General features: G+C 41.1%; 1 protein-coding gene across 3 annotated transcripts in view; it reads left to right on the forward strand.

The window, feature by feature from the left end:
• Positions 1-19,695, forward strand: part of VPS13B (vacuolar protein sorting 13 homolog B) — a 1,155,013-nt gene that overhangs the window by 1,041,011 nt on the left and 94,307 nt on the right. For all 3 annotated transcript variants that reach the window (XM_073679617.1, XM_073679614.1, XM_073679615.1), the window contains exons 44-49: positions 739-894; positions 2,460-2,723; positions 8,710-8,793; positions 8,935-9,110; positions 10,147-10,317; positions 13,060-13,261. In XM_073679617.1, coding sequence (XP_073535718.1) covers positions 739-894; positions 2,460-2,723; positions 8,710-8,793; positions 8,935-9,110; positions 10,147-10,317; positions 13,060-13,261 — 1,053 coding nt within the window. The remainder of the gene's footprint in view (positions 1-738; positions 895-2,459; positions 2,724-8,709; positions 8,794-8,934; positions 9,111-10,146; positions 10,318-13,059; positions 13,262-19,695) is intronic.

Raw genomic sequence — 19,695 nt, forward strand, 5'->3', positions numbered from 1 at the left:
CCCTCTTATCTCCTCTTCCCACAATCGCATGCAAGATTTCTCCCGTGCATCCCCCCTACTCTGGAGCTCTCTATCCCAGCATATCAGACTCTCGCCTAAACCTTCAAAAGGAACCTGAAGACCCACTTCTTCTGACAGTCCTACAACCTGCATTAACCCTCGCTCCACCTTACCGCTGCACGACCAGCTCTACCCTCACCTACTGTATCCTCCTCACCCATCCCTTGTAGATTGTGAGCCCTCGTGGGCAGGGTCCTCTCTCCTCCTGTACCAGTCACTGACTTGTATTGTTCAAGGTTATTGTTCTTGTTTTTTATTATGTATACCCCTTTTGACATGTAAAGCGCCATGGAATAATTGGTGCTATAATAATAAATAATAATAATAATAATGACTTTCTACGAGAGTCCAACAGACAATCAATGGAGCCAATGTTAATCTAAAGCACCCCCAGTCCGTGGGTTTCATAGCCCCGATCTCAGGATCGTGTAAGTCCCAGGGGTCGGACCTCCAGCGATCAGTAGGAAACTTAGCTTGACTATTTTTACCGTACAAATCTCAGCAAAGCAAAGTGAAATATTCTAATGTATTATGTGTCACCAAAGAGGTTAAACTATTTCCCCCCCGCAGGAAGCTAAAAGGCCTAAATCTTTACAGAAGAATGATAATGAATCCTAATGACAGAATGCAGTGTATTTATGATCCCGCACTTATAATGTATGTTGTATCGCCCTGCAGCTGCTGCACATCTGTATTGAAGGCTGGGGAAACTGGCGCTGGTCTGAGCCTTTCAATGTGGACAACGCCGGGACATTCATCCGGACCATTCAGTACAAGGGGCGGACGGCCACACTAATTATTAAAGTGCGGCAGCTGAACGGGGTGCAAAAACAAGTATGTTGGGAATGGATTATTTTATACATCTATTTTCTGCTGACATTAATTGTGTTTAGTATATTTTTTTGTATTCAAACTATATTTTTTCTTTAACTATTTCAACTCTCCATATTTTAGAGGAAACACAAAAAGAAAAGAGGCAATATATTGTTATATATTCATATATTCATTGAAATAAATAGAATTGCAGAAATAACAGAAAAACAAAAAGAAAAAATATATATATTTAAGAATAATGAGAAAAGTCTGTGTGATGACGCCATGGCGGCATATGCAACCGTATGGCATATAGCGGAATATAGTGTATACAGCCTTAGGGGAGGTAAGATAATTATCATGAAATCATATTTTGTGATTTGATTTTACATAAAAATTAAGTAAACCCAGTATAGAGTATTTTTTTAATACAGATTGCACTTAAAGGGAATTTAACACCCCAAACTATTTAAATGCACATCTAACTCTTTCAAAGACAAGTCCAGCAATTCCTTTACACGGTCAGTTTGTTTTTTCCATTACTAAAAAATCAACATTTGATTTGGTATGCAAATGAGGCTAAAGAGCTATATGTAGATCTGAAACCTGTGTCACTCCAGCTCTATTCCTCACACAGCGCTGCCTCCTCCTGCTTGACTGATGGTGCCTTTGCCTGAAGTCACACAGCATAGAGTCTGTCAGTCATGGAGAGGGGAATAGATCTGGAGTGACAGAGGCTTCAGATCTACCATAGCTCTTCTGCCTCTTTTGCATATCAATTCAAACACTTGTTATTCAGTATCATTGTTGCTAATACTGTTGTATTAAAATAACTAACTAGATGTAAAATTTAATTGTACATCAATATAATGATGGCCGATACAATTTTCCCCTAAAAGCGATCTTTAAAGAGGTATTCAAGTAAGAAGTTATCACTATTGATGAACTCAAGTGCTAGTTACTCGAGTTTGCCTGTGTTGCTCAGGTATGCGGGTGCTTGAGTGACATGTTTGAGTCCCCACTCCCGCATGTTTTGCAAAACATGCAGGGATTGCCTGACAAACACAGCCAATCACTGCATGTTTTGTGGCTGACTCGAACTTGTCACTCGTGCACCCGCGATACTCGGTGCATACCCAAACACCCTAGGCAAACTCGAGTAACGAGCATTTGTGCTCATCACTTATACTCAGGATACCTGAAAAGTTGTAGATCGGTGGGAGTGCAGCTGCTCACCGATTGCCAAAACAGGGGATTTCTGTCCCCCATTTTAATGGAGCCAAACGGTGCATGCTCGACCTCCGTTCATTCTCTTTGGGATTGTTGGACATAGCTGAGTCCAGTGGTCAGACCACCACAATTTAGAAGTTCTCACCCGTCCTGTGAACATGTGATAACTTTTTTTTTTTACCAGAATATCCCTTTAAGGTTGCAACCAATGGGTCTGGTAAAGATTGCTAACATAGTAACTTTATAATAGCATATAACTGAGAGGCAGTCTTTTGGTCTCGGTAGTATACCACTGGAATACTTTGGATGTTGGCAGCGGATCGGTGATATATCACTTTTCGGCTTTGCTTCTGTAGGTCACCATCTGTGGAAGGCAAATCATCTGTAGCTATCTGTCGGAAAGCATTGACCTCAAGGTGGTACAGCACTACGTGGGACATGACGGCTATGCTGTGGTGCGAGAACATATCGACTGTCTGGAAGCCAAACAGAAACTGCCGTCTTACATCTTGGAAGACAGTGAGCTCACAGAGGTTTGTGTAAGAGCCACAGGAGACGACGAGTGGTCCCGAGATGTCTCCCTGACTTCTGAGGCCACGGATAACAGCTTTATCATTCAGGTATTCATAGCTATTACTGCAGTATGTATCTAATAAGTAATTAACATCATGTACAGCTGTGGGATGATGGTGGTTAGCTGTCTGGAGATAAAGCTGCATTAACGAGTAGCCTTTTCTTTTTCTGCAAATCAAGAGCACAAGTGAAAATAAGAAACTTTGTAATATATCTCCTCAGAGAAATGACAGTTGGTGCTCATAAAGTTCTATGGAGAGAGGAGGACGGAGGAGCTAGAGGCAGAAACAGACATGCTGCAAGTTCAGCTGAGACAATGATTACACTTTAAAGGATTATTCTCATCTTTTTTGATGGACATTGGATAATGTTTGTGAAAACAAGCCACATTCCAAATTGCAGTCTTATTTTATTACTGTTACCTGGGGGACCAGCCACCGTTGCTATCTAGGCCAGGATTGTTAGAGCGTACTGTTAGATCCCGCTCCCTTACAGCTTCAGTGCCGATGCTGCAGAGGTAATGCAGCATCGAAGAGCGCACAGTCTAATCTATCAGTACAACCATTCCTCTGGTCTGAACTGTCAGTAAAGCAGGAGTGCACCGCCACCCAGCAGACAGGAAGGCAGGGGAGCAGTGCACTGCTAATTCAGAACAGCCCCTTGAAATTTTCAATCCCTTGCTACATGTTGAAGTAACTAGACTTTACAGGCATAAATATGTTGTTATTAACTGTCTGTCTGAATAGTACCAAGTCAGACAACTATTCTTTGAGAGCTTAGTTAATATTATTATTACTATTTCTTTTATTATGTTATTTTTATTACACTGCGCTTTTTTTTTTTTTTTTTTTTTAAAAATCATACATTTTTGTGCGTCATTTTTCTTTTCTAAAAGTCGTCATAGCTCTATTTGACTTTAATGCATGGCTTGATATGTAGAAACACGGATAAAGCTATTTTATAGATAGTTTTATTGCAAATTTTTCAAATCTGTTTCCCAGTTTTTTATGTAAATGTTTCAATTGCAAGAACATATATACCATATCTGCCTATATACTTACATATATACCATATCATACATACCATCTCTCTATATTATATTTAACATATATATACCATAGAGATGACCCATTTGGTTGTTAGGAGATAGGGGGCTTCACTCCAGGTTATCCTTGCCCTCAAGGAATCGTGAGAACCTGTCTTCACAGGATGGTACTTAATTTGAGATGCTGCACCCAAACCTCCTTTATTTTATTTATATAGCGCCATCATATTCCACAGCGCTGTACAGACATCATCCTCACTGTCCCCATCGGGACTCACAATCTACATTCCCTATCAGTATGTCTTTGGAGTGTGGGAGGAAACCGGAGAACCCGGAGGAAACCCACGCAAACATTGGGAGAACATACAAACTCCTTGCAGGTGTTGTCTTGGGTGGGATTTGAACCCAAGAACCCAGCGCTGCACAGCAACAATGTAACCACTGAGCCACCATGCTCATGGTTAGTGTGTGGTGGTGTCAACAGCACCTGAAAAGGGCCTAAGTTTTATCCTTCCTCAGGAATCATCAGTCCTCCATGTACTTGAGTGATGACCACATTTCTGTGCCTACGTTCTCATCTCCATATTCGTGAGCCGCTGGTCTGTGCGGCCCAGCCCTCCGGTCTGTTATTGTGCTCCAGGATCTTCAGTTTATTTTCCCAATGTCTTGGATAAACCCTACTCTACACGTAGGCACGGCCGTATGTGCATTATTTATATTCCGCCAGATTTCTGCTGACATTACAGATCAAAGTTTTCTTCCAAATGTTTTGCGTGATCAGGAAGTGAGGAGCAGGATCGCCGCGCAGTGGGATCTTATCACCGTGGGCTCTAGGAGCGATGCGTCTTGATCACATTACAAGACCAGGCTACCGAGGAGCAGTGCAATTTGTGTGTGAGAAAATGCTTGAGCGATGTTCTCATTTACACACCCTATGTTCCTGGCCTGTTTAGAAGTTGGCAGAGCCCTTGTTCTTTGATTATGTGATGTAGATATTTTACATCTGTTTGCTTTACTGTTGATATGTTAGACATGGATTTCCTGTCTTTCCAAAAAAGAAAAAAAAGAAAAATTGCTTAACAAAATGAATTCCACCCTCATTGCACCAGTCAGTAGACAAAGTGCACGCTGCATCTAATAGTCAGCGGGGTCTGGGCGGGTGCGTGAGGACCTCTACATCTGTCTGCATTTATTGGATGGCATAGGATTTTTAGCTACGGAGTTGTATACATCCAGAATGTCACTGCGGATTAGGACGATGTAATACTAAAAGATAGTCAAATTGATGTATATAAACACACGCATATACAGCCGTACATACAGTATATACATACAGTCATACACAGCTGAAAAGGGTAGTAAACCTCCAGAATATCTCCTCTGAAACACATTTTTGAGAAAAGTAGGCTTATATTTCTTTTTTTTTTTTAGGATTTTCTTGATTGGTAATTGTCAACTTGTGAAATTTTACATATGTCGATTTTACAGAAACAAAATACTCCCTAACATATAAACCCCAAACCTCAAGACATGTAAGAGAGTAATCACTGAATTGTTTGGCATATCGCAATATTGTGAATAGTGGGGGTCCCAAATCTGTGATCACTTCCAATTATCAGAATAAGGATTTGTTCACTCACCGTGTTTCTGATTTTTTTCCCCTATGTGTTTTTGGCACAGAAAAAACACAGTGGTTTACAGTACCAGCAAAGTGAGTGAGATTTCTAAAAATCCTGTGCACGTGCTGCTTATTTTTTCCTTGCAGAATTGAACCTTTTACTTAGGTTATGTGCACATGTTCATGATTTACTGAAGCAAATTCTGCTGAAAATCCTCATGTGTCGGCAGAAAAAAACTCTTATTTTTGAAATGCGTTTTTGTTGCAGATTTTTCCCCACTTATATTACGGATGAAATCTCCAGCAAAAAAAAAATCGACATGCTGCAGATTTAAATAGGCTGCAAATCAGCAAGGAAAAAATAAGCAACGCGTGCATAATGACGTTCCTGAAGTCTCATAGACACGTTGCTTATTTTTTTTACTTTGCTGGTACTATGAAATTCTTTAGTGATAAAACTGCGTGGAAAAAAACCACTACAAAAACCCAACAAAACTGTTTTTTTCATAGTTGCAGCATGTCAATTCCTTCAGCATTTTTGTAGCGTTTTTCACCCATTCAAATGAATAAGAAAAAAAACACATCAAAATCATTGCAAAAATGTGCATACTTTACACAGTGTTTTTCCTGCCAACATTCTGAAAAATCTGCGGTAAATACCATTTGCACATACCCATAAGGGTTACTCGAGGTGGTACTCATTAGTATCACAGCCACTCTCTCTATAGGAAATTGTAACCCAACAGCAGTTCAGCCATGGGACATCCACAAAATTGACTCATTTTCATACAAACTGTGTAAAATCCCTGTTACTTTTGTAATATGGTTTAAAAGGCCTTGCCTATTGGCCCTGATAAAATAATTACAATTTTGCCACATCAGAAGGTGGACTAAATGCCTCGTATTCCACATGTGCTTAATATACTGATTCCGAATACTAATTCTACTTACTTTTATAGCGATTCTTGGTTTACCATATTTTTACTCCATGCCTCTCCATGGGTCGTGTCTAGTATTGCCCATGAATAGATGTGGTGCTGGTTCTGAAGGAAACCATAACACTTTTTCTAATTCTAGTAAAATCCTTTCACCAAATTTCACTATACAAGCTTTATTATTGAATGTAATGTGTGTGTGTGTGTGTGTGTATGTATGTGTATATATATATATATATATATATATATATATATATATATACAGTACAGACCAAAAGTTTGGACAGACCTTCTCATTTAAAGATTTTTCTGTATTTTCATGACTATGAAAATTGTACATTCACACTGAAGGCATCAAAACTATGAATTAACACATGTGGAATTATATACTTAACAAAAAAGTGTGAAACAACTGAAAATATGTCTTATATTCTAGGTTCTTCAAAGTAGCCACCTTTTGCTTTGATGACTGCTTTGCACACTCTTGGCATTCTCTTGATGAGCTTCAAGAGGTAGTCACCGGAAATGGTTTTCACTTCACAGGTGTGCCCTGTCAGGTTTAATAAGTGGGATATCTTGCCTTATAAATGGGGTTGGGACCATCAGTTGTGTTGTGCAGAAGTCTGGTGGATACACAGCTAATAGTCCTACTGAATAGACTGTTAGAATTTGTATTATGGCAAGAAAAAAGCAGCTAAGTAAAGAAAAACGAGTGGCCATCATTACTTTAAGAAATGAAGGTCAGTCAGTCTGAAAAATTGGGCAAACTTTGAAAGTGTCCCCAAGTGAAGTTGCAAAAACCATCAAGCGCTACAAAGAAACTGGCTCACATGAGGATTGCCCCAGGAAATGAAGACCAAGAGTCACCTCTGCTTCTGAGGATAAGTTTATCCAAGTCACCAGCCTCAGAAATCGCAGGTTAACAGCAGCTCAAATTAGAGACCAGGTCAATGCCACACAGAGTTCTAGCAGCAGACACATCTCTTCAACAACTGTTAAGAGGAGACTTTGTGCAGCAGGCCTTCATGGTAAAATAGCTGCTAGGAAACCACTGCTAAGGACAGGCAACAAGCAGAAGAGACTTGTTTGGGCTAAAGAACACAAGGAATGGACATTAGACCAGTGGAAATCTGTGCTTTGGTCTGATGAGTCCAAATTTGAGATCTTTGGTTCCAACCACTGTGTCTTTGTGCGATGCAGAAAAGGTGAACGGATGGACTCTACATGCCTGGTTCCCACCGTGAAGAATGGAGGAGGAGGTGTGATGGTGTGGGGGTGCTTTGCTGGTGACACTGTTGGGGATTTATTCAAAATTGAAGGCATACTGAACCAGCATGGCTACCACAGCATCTTGCAGCGGCATGCTATTCCATCCGGTTTGCGTTTAGTTGGACCATCATTTATTTTTCAACAGGACAATGACCCCAAACACACCTCCAGGCTGTGTAAGGGCTATTTGACCAAGAAGGAGAGTGATGGGGTGCTACGCCAGATGACCTGGCCTCCACAGTCACCAGACCTGAACCCAATCGAGATGATTTGGGGTGAGCTGGACCGCAGAGTGAAGGCAAAAGGGCCAACAAGTGCTAAGCATCTCTGGGAACTCCTTCAAGATTGTTGGAAGACCATTTCCGGTGACTACCTCTTGAAGCTCATCAAGAGAATGCTAAGAGTGTGCAAAGCAGCCTTCAAAGCAAAAGGTGGCTACTTTGAAGAACCTAGAATATAAGACATATTTTCAGTTGTTTCACACTTTTTTGTTAAGTATATAATTCCACGTGTGTTAATTCATAGTTTTGATGCCTTCAGTGTGAATGTACAATTTTCATAGTCATGAAAATACAGAAAAATCTTTAAATGAGAGGGTGTGTCCAAACTTTTGGTCTGTACTGTGTGTATATATATATATATATATATATATATATATATATATATATATATATATATATATATATATATATATATATATATATATATATATACATATACATACACTCCTCAGTGCCCCTCCTCCCTGCTGCTGCTCCTGAGGTCTCAGTACAAGCTGCAGTTGTCAGCCAGGCTGGGTAGGCAGAGACTGAGTACACTCGAGCTGATGAGTTATTTCATTCTATTGCAGGACTAATGAAATGCTTATAATATCAGGATTATTCTGCCATTCCGACATAGATTTTCAAAGTAAATACACCAACCTTATCAGGTCCTAAAAATCTATCCAATAATATGTACAGTTTCTGTTGCAAAATCTGGTGACCGATTGACTCTAAGGGGTTGTATGACTGGAGAACGGATGTCTCTTACTAGGATATTCTGATATTTTTTGTTTTACTTGATTTTATCCTTATGTTGTAGAAGATTTGATGAAAGTAAAGCAGGAAATATTAATCCCGGTGTGTAAATAATGGTGATCATTGATGTAATCTCACTGCTCGCAGGTGCCATCCTCAGACAGGCCCATTATATATGTTTGGTGCACGCTTCAGACCTTGGAGCCCAGTTCTCAGGCACAGCAGCGAATGGTGAGTAACGAGTACAACAGCGATGTGACCTCACATAAACGGGATGGATTGGAGGTTGCAGCGACCTTGGAAGAAACCATTTACAATATCAGCAGCTGGAGAGTTTAGAGACTCATGTCATCCTGTTCTTTGTCTTTCCAGATTGTGTTCAGCCCTCTGTTTATCATGCGGAGCCATCTTCCAGATCCCATTATTATACATTTAGAGAAAAGAAGCCTTGGTTTAAGCGAAACACAAGTCATCCCTGGAAAGGGGCTCGAAAAGCCACTGCCGAACATAGAGCCGGACATAACCCATCACCTGACGTTCCAAGCCAGGTGAAAAGACAACTCCTAATGCTTTTTTTTTTGCAGTGGCGCACAACTTTTTGGGCATGATATGTATTTTGGAGGCTTTTGGTTGTCATACTGGGATGCTACATTTGTATGACATTGATTAAGGGTCCTTGCAGCCCATGGGGCAAAGATGAGCTTTAGGGTGTGTTCACACGTTGAGGTTTTTTTTTTTTTAACTCAGCATATTTGGTAAGTAAAATACTCAGCGTTTTAATCCATGAGATTTCTGAAATCTCATGCACACACTGTTTTTTTTTCCCACTCATATTTTGAGCTCTGCTTTTCTTTTGCTGAAATGTAGCATGTCAATTATTATTTCAGCTTTTTTCTGAATTTTTTCACCCATGTTAAAGCTCTGAAAAAAAAAAAACACAACAAAAAAAAGTACAATTTCTATCCGGTATTTTTCCGGCCACCACTCTGATTTTTGGTGCCCTTTTCTCCATAAGTAAACCGTATAGGCAGTGATAAAAATATATATTATTTACAAAAAAAATTGTATACATGAGACAGAGAGGAGATGGATTTTTAGTCTCACTGAGGTATCAGGTTACAGTTGCTAACCATATAAATCTATGGAGGGAAGGAGCAGGGAGCAGCTGCAGTGAGAGAGAGGCACAGTCGTTTAGAGACGTTACTGCTGATTTTAGCAAGTGTCTTATTGTCTCACTCCATTGCTGGATTCACAGCTACATGGCTTAGTACTGATGTGTAATTTTCTCATTTTTTGAGGTTTTGGAACAAATAAATTGTCTTCCAGAGGGGGTCTCAAGCATATGACACTCTCTGACTTCCATATATAATAGGACATATAGACAGATGTTAAACACTGAAATTGCTATGTTTCTAAGCTGCGCTGGTTCTTAGCTGTAAACTGTGTAAGGCAGTAATATTCTCTAGCGAAAGCCTTTTTAGAGCATATTTTCCTTTTGAATTTGACATTTCCTTACCTTTTACAAGCATGTCATAGTAAACGACTTTGTTATCTGATATTGGTTATGTGTTCTCATGTTTCCAGGGAAGAAGATGACCCATCAGAATGTGCTGTTCCCATCTCGACAGCTCTGATTAAACAAATAGCCATGAAAGCACAAAGCGAGTATTCTGCAGGTCACATCATTTCTGACTTTTATGGGGATAATTGCTACTCTCATCCTGTGTGGCCATATAATAAAAAGGACACAGACAGGTAGGTCTCTCTGTAATCTCGATCTGGCTTTACTTCAAAAATATAGTTACTGAAATGTTTTAGTAAAAAAAAAAAAGAATGTTAATAGAATAACAAAACTATGAATAATGGTTGATGATTTAGGCAAATACAGCAATTTTTTTTTAAAGCGCTTTTCTAATATTACTTTGGTGATTTAATCCCATTTGGATTTCCACTTGTCCTTGACAAGTTATAAACAAGACTGTTTCCTTTCACTGACAGCGGAATGACATTTTGAAAACTTTAAGGTGTTGGTACACAAATCATATTGGGAAATTGTATAACTTTTCAATTCACAGTGTGCCCAGTTCACTAAGACTGGTATTGTCCACACTAGTCTTGATGATGTGTGCTGGAGTCAGATGCTCCTGGTTCATATAGCGGCATCCTCCTCTTCATGGATCAGGAGCTCCGGACGAGTTCCCGGCTGGAGTAAGACTTGTAGTATAGCAAAAGTCGCCACTCGTCATGAATTTGCTGAGCAGCGGTCGCCACACCCCCGTAACAGTTCCACCCACTTTGTCGGGAAAGCGCCAAAATTTTAGCACAGCCTCGAGTTGCGCCAAAGTTATGCATCGTTTCAAAGCCTTTTACTGGCTTAAAAACTTTAATGAATCAAGCTCTATGACTAAGCCTTTTTTCTTTTTTTGCTTCAATGCTTGATCCCAGTATGTGCGTTAAAGAGGTTATCCGGGACTATTTTTTTTTTTACAAAGTGCCTAAGAACTAACTGGCAGGTAGTAGCAACTACCTGCCTGTTAGTTTGTATGTTCACAGTAAAGAAAAAAGGCCTGGACAACCCCTTTAAGAGAACTATGGCACAAACTTAACAATACATTCTATTATTTAGACAGAATAAATGTAGACAGGTAGCTCGAATATGTGCGCATTGTTTGATAGATTTGCCACATCTTTGGCCCACGTTAGGGCTCTTTCACACGTCAGTGTTTCCAGTACGTGTGGTGACCATTTCCACACTTACTGGAGACACTGACTTTCAAATGAATGGGTCTGCGCGCATGTCAGTGTGTTTCCACAAACCATGTGTCCCTGGGAAAAACACGCTGACATGTCCGTTTTTTACACTCTACATGGGCCGCACAACGTCCCACACACATCCGTGTGTCATCAGTGTGACATGTCTCAGCGCCTGGGAATCAGTGGTACAGTTAGCGCTGTTCCCAGGCATCGGGTGCTGAAGGAATCTGTCATCATTGTCCCCTGCTTGCACTGCGATCAGTGCTAGCAAGGGACAATGTTGAGAGTAGTATTCACCTCCCGATGTCTCCAAAACCTGTAAAAATAAGAATAAAATAAAAAAATCATTATACTAACCTGGCTTGATGCGACCGCTCACCTGGCTTAATCACAGCGCCGGCAGGGGACAATGATGACAGATGCCTTCAGCACCTGGCGCCTGAATACCGCTGATTCCCAGATGCCGGTACGTGTGATCCTGATGCAGCACATGGTTGGCACACAGGCCTTAGACTGTCCTTTTTTATACTAAGTCTTGGATACTTTAGAAGATGGTTGTTTATTATATCCATACTAAATACCTTTATTTTCTTAATGACCGATTCATCAAAAGTTTGCGCCCAAAAAATGACACAAAAACTGAAATGTTGCAAAAATGTTTGAGAAGGCATGCAAACTTACTAGGGAGATCGGGTAGGTCAGTGACCGCGCACTGCCGACAAATTCATCATAACTTTCACCACATTAAAGGCGTAAATTGCGATAGAAATTTACTCCAATCCATGGCTAGAGGTGTACATATCTTCTGCTGGGACATGGCAATGAGAGATGCACCTAATTCATTAAGAAGAGAACACTTTTTAATGAATTTGTTGCATCTTACTCCAGCAGATTCTTCATAAATAACGGCTAGCTTGCAAATGTAATCCCTGATCTATGTTTTAACATTTTTAGCCAATTTCTAAGCACTTGTGATAAGGTCTCAAAGGAAAGCTATCGTTAGAAAATGACCTATTATCAGCTGTGTTTAAATAAGGTTTTTGTTACATTTATATAAAAAAAATAAAGCTTTTTTTCAGATCATGGTTTTTAAAAAAAAAAGTTATTGTGCAATTTTCACTTTGGCCACTAGGACTTTTTTTTTTAGACCCATACTTTCTGTCCTTTCAGGAAGTGTTTAAAGCAAGTCTTCATATTACTAGAGACAGAAATACAATGACTGATGTCACCTGAATACATATCTGAATACACAGGAACCAAAATAGGTGATGTCACAGCTGACCCTGCTCCCCATCCCTTTACAATGTCCTTTGCACGCGCTTATTAGACACTTCAATACTAACGATAGGGCCTGTCCATTGCGGCTATGTACATGTGTTGTTTCCTGAAACTACAGGAAATTAGAGTCTAAAAAAGCCCCAGTGGCCGGTGTGAAAATTGCAAGATTTATTTTTTAATACTTGTTATATGTAAAAAAAAAAAAAAAAAATTGCCAAAAATTAGAAAAAAAAATTAACACAAAAACCTGAAATAAACACTAGGTCATTTTCTGATGATAGCTTCCCTTTCAATCCCATGTTTCTTTAACTTCTAGATTCATAGTCAACCTGTACATATGCATATGTCATATCAGGCTAATTGTTCATATGCCTATGATTAGTTTTAGTTTATGATATGTGAATTAGTTTATATTACAACATGGAGGAACATTTCACTATTAAATTATTTTTTGTTTTTTTTCAGTGGGGAACAGTTAGCTCAGTGGGATAGTCCCATGCGGGTTAAGCTTTCCCTCTGGAAGCCTCACCTGAAGACACTGCTGATTGAGCTGCTCCCGTGGGCTCTCCTAATCAACCAATCTCGATGGGATCTTTGGCTTTTTGAGGGTGAAGACATAGTTCTTCAAATTCCTGCAGGAAAGACCATCGTCCCTCCTAACTTCAAGGTAAAAAAATATTGCTTAAAATATTCTCTAGTCTAAGACTGCAGGCTGTGACATTGTGTTGTCTAATTTTTGCTCATCAAAACAATCAAACTTGAACTTGTCATTTACCTGGAGAATTCATTGTTTGATCTCAGACGCTCTTGACTCATGTAGAGAACATGTCATGCATTATTGCAGTTCTTACATTTTAAAGGAGTTATCCAGTACTAGACAACCCCTTTTTACTGCTTAATTGCCCTGGTCATCAGGTGCTAGTCACATTAAACATGCACTTCTTATAGGGCAGGAGGAACAGACTTGTATCATATGTAGGTTTGTAGGAAATTTAAACAAGTATAACTTTTTGTGCATTTAAATCCTTGTTTATTCTGTGCTTGGAAGTCCAGTGGGCGGAGCTTTGCAGTGATTGACAGCCTACCCTATGTGTGTTTATTTAGCAATAGTTATCAATCTTCTTCCCTTTCTATCATTCAATAAATCTGCATATTTTTTTTAACAAAAAAATTTATACTGAATGTTTTCCCGCATAAGTGTATATGAATGTGCTCAGCTCCTCCAGCTCTATAACCTGCCGTCTGCAGCTTGCACCGCTTGTTCCCCATGCTGGCGCCAGGAGCCGTGGGCAGGGCATGTGATCGCAATTATATGATTTGTGTACATGTGGTCCCATGCCGACTAGACATGGGAGGCCGGACATGTCTAGTCGGAATGTGGCCAGAAGTATGTAAATCTCATACTTGCGGTCACATAACTGCCAGCTCCCAGCACAATTCACACACAATAAGGCCGGACAACCCCTTTAAGGACTGGTCATGAACATAAAAGTAGTGGAGAACCCCTTTAACATCTCCAGTATATGTTGGATGCACCATTGTATTAGGTTAATATTTTAGAATAAAACTGTAGGAAAACACGCTGTTTTGTATCCCTACACATATACAATGCTCTTGACATTCGAGAATTCACCCTTCCGTGATCTTGCCGGCAGACGTATAATTTAGTGCACAGAGTAATGGGCTGCAGTTATGGTAAGCAGCTGACACACAGTTTTCCTCTCCAAAACACAAATCCCCTTTGGGACATTTAAATCCGACTCTTTGGCTGAATAATATGACAACAAAGCTGTCACTTAGTGCTCCAGTAATAATTATCAGTTTACCAATTCATTGTGATAGGAAATCAGGCTTAGAGGGGCATGTAATTATTCGCAGACATTTGTATAAGGTAACTGCTCAGGAGCTACTGAAAGAGGGGATTGTCAAAGGCCAAAAGCTATCTCTATCTGCTTCCTGCAAGGGGTGTCTTGAGGTCCTGACCCTTTTTAGGTCAGGGGTGAGGTCCTGGTCAGGAGACTGCTTTTATTTATTATTTTCCTCTTATTTTAATCAGACAATTTACTATAGCTATACAATGAAAAAGCTTTTATAGCCCCTGATCTATTCTTGTTTATGATCACCTTTAAAAACAATTATATAACATTTGCATCTCAATATAAAGCAGTCACTGGACTTTCATACAACCTATTTTCACCTAGAAGATAATGTGAGAAATACGCAATCTGTAATTCATTTCTTTTAAAAGTTATGTTGTGTTACACTTGAAAATTCTCTCTAATTTCCTACTAATTTTTCCTGTTGCCCGTGGTTGGAAAGAGTCTGCCTCTAGTAGCAGAGATGCTGAGCCGGATTACAGGAAGTTGAGCCATGTCCATTCACTCCTGTATGTAGTCTGTGACCAGTTCAACATAAGGGTAGGCATTTACAGTGCGGCTGTCAGCTGATTTATATTGAGCTTCTCCTGTGTTAAGTGCAAGTAAGTCCAAGGACATATAGTGCTGGCAGGCTTCAAAGCCCAGATACACACCCACTGCATTTCATTTGTGTGAATGGCAAGTAACCGTGATTTGTCTCAGTAGAATTTGAGGCCCAAATATTTTCAGTTTCATACTTATCTAGCTTCCTGTGATGGTGTCATTACATAGCGCTCATAAGCAGCAGGCGAGTGTATGGTGCAGCAGGGAGCTAGCGTAAAAGTGCTCAGGGGGGCAATTTTAACCATGTAACCCTCGTTTTAACTACCTACACTCTTGAAAAAGTACAAAACTTAAAAAAAATAAAATAAATACATTCTGTTCATCATCCTTTGTGATCTTAAAATGTAGTTTTAAGTAAGAATAAGTTTTGGTCACTGCTGTTGCTGGTGATTGGCTGCAGCAGTCACATGCCTGTTTCAAACTTCAGCAGCATTAAAAGAGGAATTTCTAGGAATCGGTAAAGTAAGTATCTTTATTGTATTCTTCCTTGTTTATGAGCATGCTAGAAAGTTTTATAAAAAAAAAATAGTAATAATCAGGGTCAGACAACTCAATCAAAGTTTTTGTCCTCCCAATATATTGCTGTCATCATATCATATGTCACTGTATACTAAAAATTGCTCATTTTGCCTTTGTACCGAGATCATTTTTCTCTTTTCCATTAGGTCTATGACATCAAGTGATTAAAAACTGACTAGCTGAATCCTTCTAAGCTCTGTAGAAACAGGAGGTCAATTTTCTCTGCACAAGTCATGAGTCACTGCAAAAGTCCCTGGCAGAGGGGAGGAGGGATCAGCTGGGTCAGGAGTTGAAGAGGGGAATGATAAATGCAGGGTAAAGAGACTTCCTGTTTCTACTTAGATCAAAGAGAAAAATTATCTGGGTAAAAAGGCAAAATGAGCAATTGTAAGTACACAGCGCTATATAATATGATGACTGCAATATATTAAGAGAATAAAAACTTTGATAGGAGGAGGAGGAGTGCTTCTTGAAGCACAAAGCTAATAGAGTCTTTGTGAATCAATTTCTCACGACTCTGTCTTCTGACCTATAGATGGGAGCCGAGAGAACCGCTTCTTACATGACGGCATCTGTGACTCTTCATTTGATCAGCCGGCCTGCCACGATGTGATCGTTGCAGCGTGATGCACATGTGACTTTGCGCCAGGCTGACTGCGGATTCCATCAGTAAAGGGGGAGCTCTCACGTCTCCTGTCCTGCGGCCAGAGATTACAGTCATGGCCGATGGTTGTGCCAATCGATTTGCACCAACTCTACTTATAAGGAAAAACGGAAAGAAATTAATTTGTATTTCCTGGAGGATAGAAGGCTGAATATGTAGAAGGTTTAAAGTAAGGTTCAGGAGTGGGGAGAGTTTTAATAAGAAACTAAACACAAGAACAAGGAGGCTCAGTCTGAAGGATGATGAGTAGTTGATGCTTGGAAGAAACTCCCAGCTGATGTGGTTGGAAAATCGATGTGAATGATTGTTAGCCTGTCCGGCAGACACATATACTAAGATATAAAAAATAATACTAGGGCAGACTAGAGGGATGGTGCCGCCTGGTTCTGCCATCAGCCTTTTACTTTTCTAGATCGTCCATTTACCAGGCTGGCTTCCCACAGGGCTGACCATGGACACCAGTAATATGTCACTGACACTGGGGCAATAAAATCAAATCAAATTAATTCCTACCCGGGATAAATGACCACTTTCTTGCTTTTCATTTGTGGAGGGAAATGCAAGGTTGATGTATCAGATAATATTGCCACGATTATACGTCTGTGATTCCATAACTGTGTCCAGGTACAAGATTTGAGGCCAAATGTGATTAAAAGTATCTTCAACATGACATAATATAATTGCAATTTGCAGCAGGGGGTATGTTGTGCTTTATAATACGGAGGAGAATCTAATGAATGCTGAAAACATGACATCACTGTGCGCAGTTTACAGAAATTCTTATAGTCAGGATGGTTTTCTTTAATAGTTCTTGCAATTTTTAAGTAGAATTTGTTATTCAGCAATTATTATAAATGGCATTCATTCAGTCATTATATATATTACCAGCGCTGACGTCTGTCTCTCCATGGTCACCCTGCTACCTCCCTACATATACCGGTACATGTCTCGCTTTTGTTAATTTTCTGTATGTGATAGATAATAAGGGTTAAATCAGACATGGGGTACTCCCAAATTGAACCCCCAAAGTTCAGCTTATCTGTGGGCGATATATGTGGAATATAATTATAGAGCGCAGTGGGGAGTCAGAGGTGCACAGTAATAGGGAGAAAAGCCTGCCTGTCATGAATACATTGGACTCCACCCTTCAAAGCGGACTCCTTTCTTCACAGCGGACTCCTTCCTTCACAGCGGACTCCTTCCTTCACAGCGGACTCCTTCCTTCACAGCGGACTCCTTCCTTCACAGCGGACTCCTTCCTTCACAGCGGACTCCTTCCTTCACAGCGGACTCCTTCCTTCACAGCGGACTCCTTCCTTCACAGCGGACTCCTTCCTTCACAGCGGACTCCTTCCTTCACAGCGGACTCCTTCCTTCACAGCGGACTCCTTCCCTCACAGCGGACTCCTTCCCTCACAGCGGACTCCTTCCCTCACAGCGGACTCCTTCCCTCACAGCGGACTCCTTCCCTCACAGCGGACTCCGTCCCTCACAGCGGACTCCTTCCCTCACAGCGGACTCCTTCCCTCACAGCGGACTCCTTCCCTCACAGCGGACTCCTTCCCTCACAGCGGACTCCTTCCCTCACAGCGGGCTCCTTCCTTCACAGCGGGCTCCTTCCTTCACAGCGGACTCCTTCCTTCACAGCGGACTCCTTCCTTCACAGCGGACTCCTTCCCTCACAGCGGACTCCTTCCCTCACAGCGGACTCCTTCCCTCACAGCGGACTCCTTCCCTCACAGCGGACTCCTTCCCTCACAGCGGACTCCTTCCCTCACAGCGGACTCCTTCCCTCACAGCGGACTCCTTCCCTCACAGCGGACTCCTTCCCTCACAGCGGACTCCTTCCCTCACAGCGGACTCCGTCCCTCACAGCGGACTCCGTCCCTCACAGCGGACTCCGTCCCTCACAGCGGACTCCTTCCCTCACAGCGGACTCCTTCCCTCACAGCGGACTCCTTCCCTCACAGCGGACTCCTTCCCTCACAGCGGACTCCTTCCTTCACAGCGGACTCCTTCCTTCACAGCGGACTCCTTCCTTCACAGCGGACTCCTTCCTTCACAGCGGACTCCTTCCCTCACAGCGGACTCCTTCCCTCACAGCGGACTCCTTCCCTCACAGCGGACTCCTTCCCTCACAGCGGACTCCTTCCCTCACAGCGGACTCCTTCCCTCACAGCGGACTCCTTCCCTCACAGCGGACTCCTTCCCTCACAGCGGACTCCTTCCCTCACAGCGGACTCCTTCCCTCACAGCGGACTCCTTCCCTCACAGCGGACTCCTTCCTTCACAGCGGACTCCTTGCTGGCCGCACACTGCAATTTTAAGTTCATCAAAAACTAGTGAACATTAACACAGACAGGGCAGCATAATGAGGCTGACATGTTCTATTAAAGGTGTGTTTTTCCTTTAAGAAGCCACCATCCTAGGCAGTATGATTCTTAGTATAACTGTCCTGATTTAGTGATAGTAAAGGTATTTTGCCATCAGTTAAACATTATAGAAATGCACTATAAGAGAGCAATTTGAACTGCAATCCTCCTACAGCAAAAATGAAGCAGTGCAATTTGCATCAGTCAATAACCACTGCGGATCTTGTTGTAAAAATGGTGTGGTTAAAAAAGTAATGAAACTTTTTTTTTTTGATTATTATCAATCCTCCAGGCATTACAAATTTATGAATTTTACTAACATACTTCATTACCTTATTTTTGCTTCCTTCTTTCCCTAACAATATGCTGCAGTGCTGTTTCACTGCCCGATTCCTGCTCCCTTAGAAGCTGCTTTCAGCTGCTGCTCAGAAAGTATTTATACACTATATTCAAGCAATCTGTGCATGGGACTTTGCCTGTCTGAGCCTCTGGGCTCCCCAATCCTCTACTCAGACAGGGGTGTTCTCATACAGATACTGTTTTAATATATTGTATGGATTGTTGCTAAGCACAGTTGAAAGGAGCTTCTAAAAGAGCATGACAGCACTATAGTGTTTTGGAGAGAAGGAATCAAAATAGGGTAATAAAGTATATAACAAAAATATCATAACTTTTTAATACCTAGAAGTTTTAAAAAAAGTTAATTACTCTATTTCACCCTTTGCCTTGCTTGGGGTGCAATCCATGGTAACATCTGCATCATAAGTGGACATGCTCTGGGTTTTATATTAAAGGGGTTGTCCAGCCTTAGGCTGCCAGTCAGCAGTCACTCTGTGACTACTGACTTGTCAATCCACACATCGCATGCTCTGCGCGCTGAGAGGATTCTCCGATGTCAGGAGTGGCAGACGTGTGACTGCAAGCGTGCAATTTGCATACATGCGGTCACATGCCAATTAAACATGCACTTCCTCACTCAATACAAGTGCATACTTCCGGCTACATTCCGACTAGACGTGTCCGGCCTTGGACATGTCTAGTCAGAATGTGGCCGGTAGTTTGCAAA

The sequence above is a fragment of the Phyllobates terribilis genome, unplaced genomic scaffold, assembly GCF_046119375.1.
Source record: "Phyllobates terribilis strain yellow unplaced genomic scaffold, ASM4611937v1 Scaffold_4__5_contigs__length_816908805, whole genome shotgun sequence".
Classification (NCBI taxonomy): domain Eukaryota; kingdom Metazoa; phylum Chordata; class Amphibia; order Anura; family Dendrobatidae; genus Phyllobates; species Phyllobates terribilis.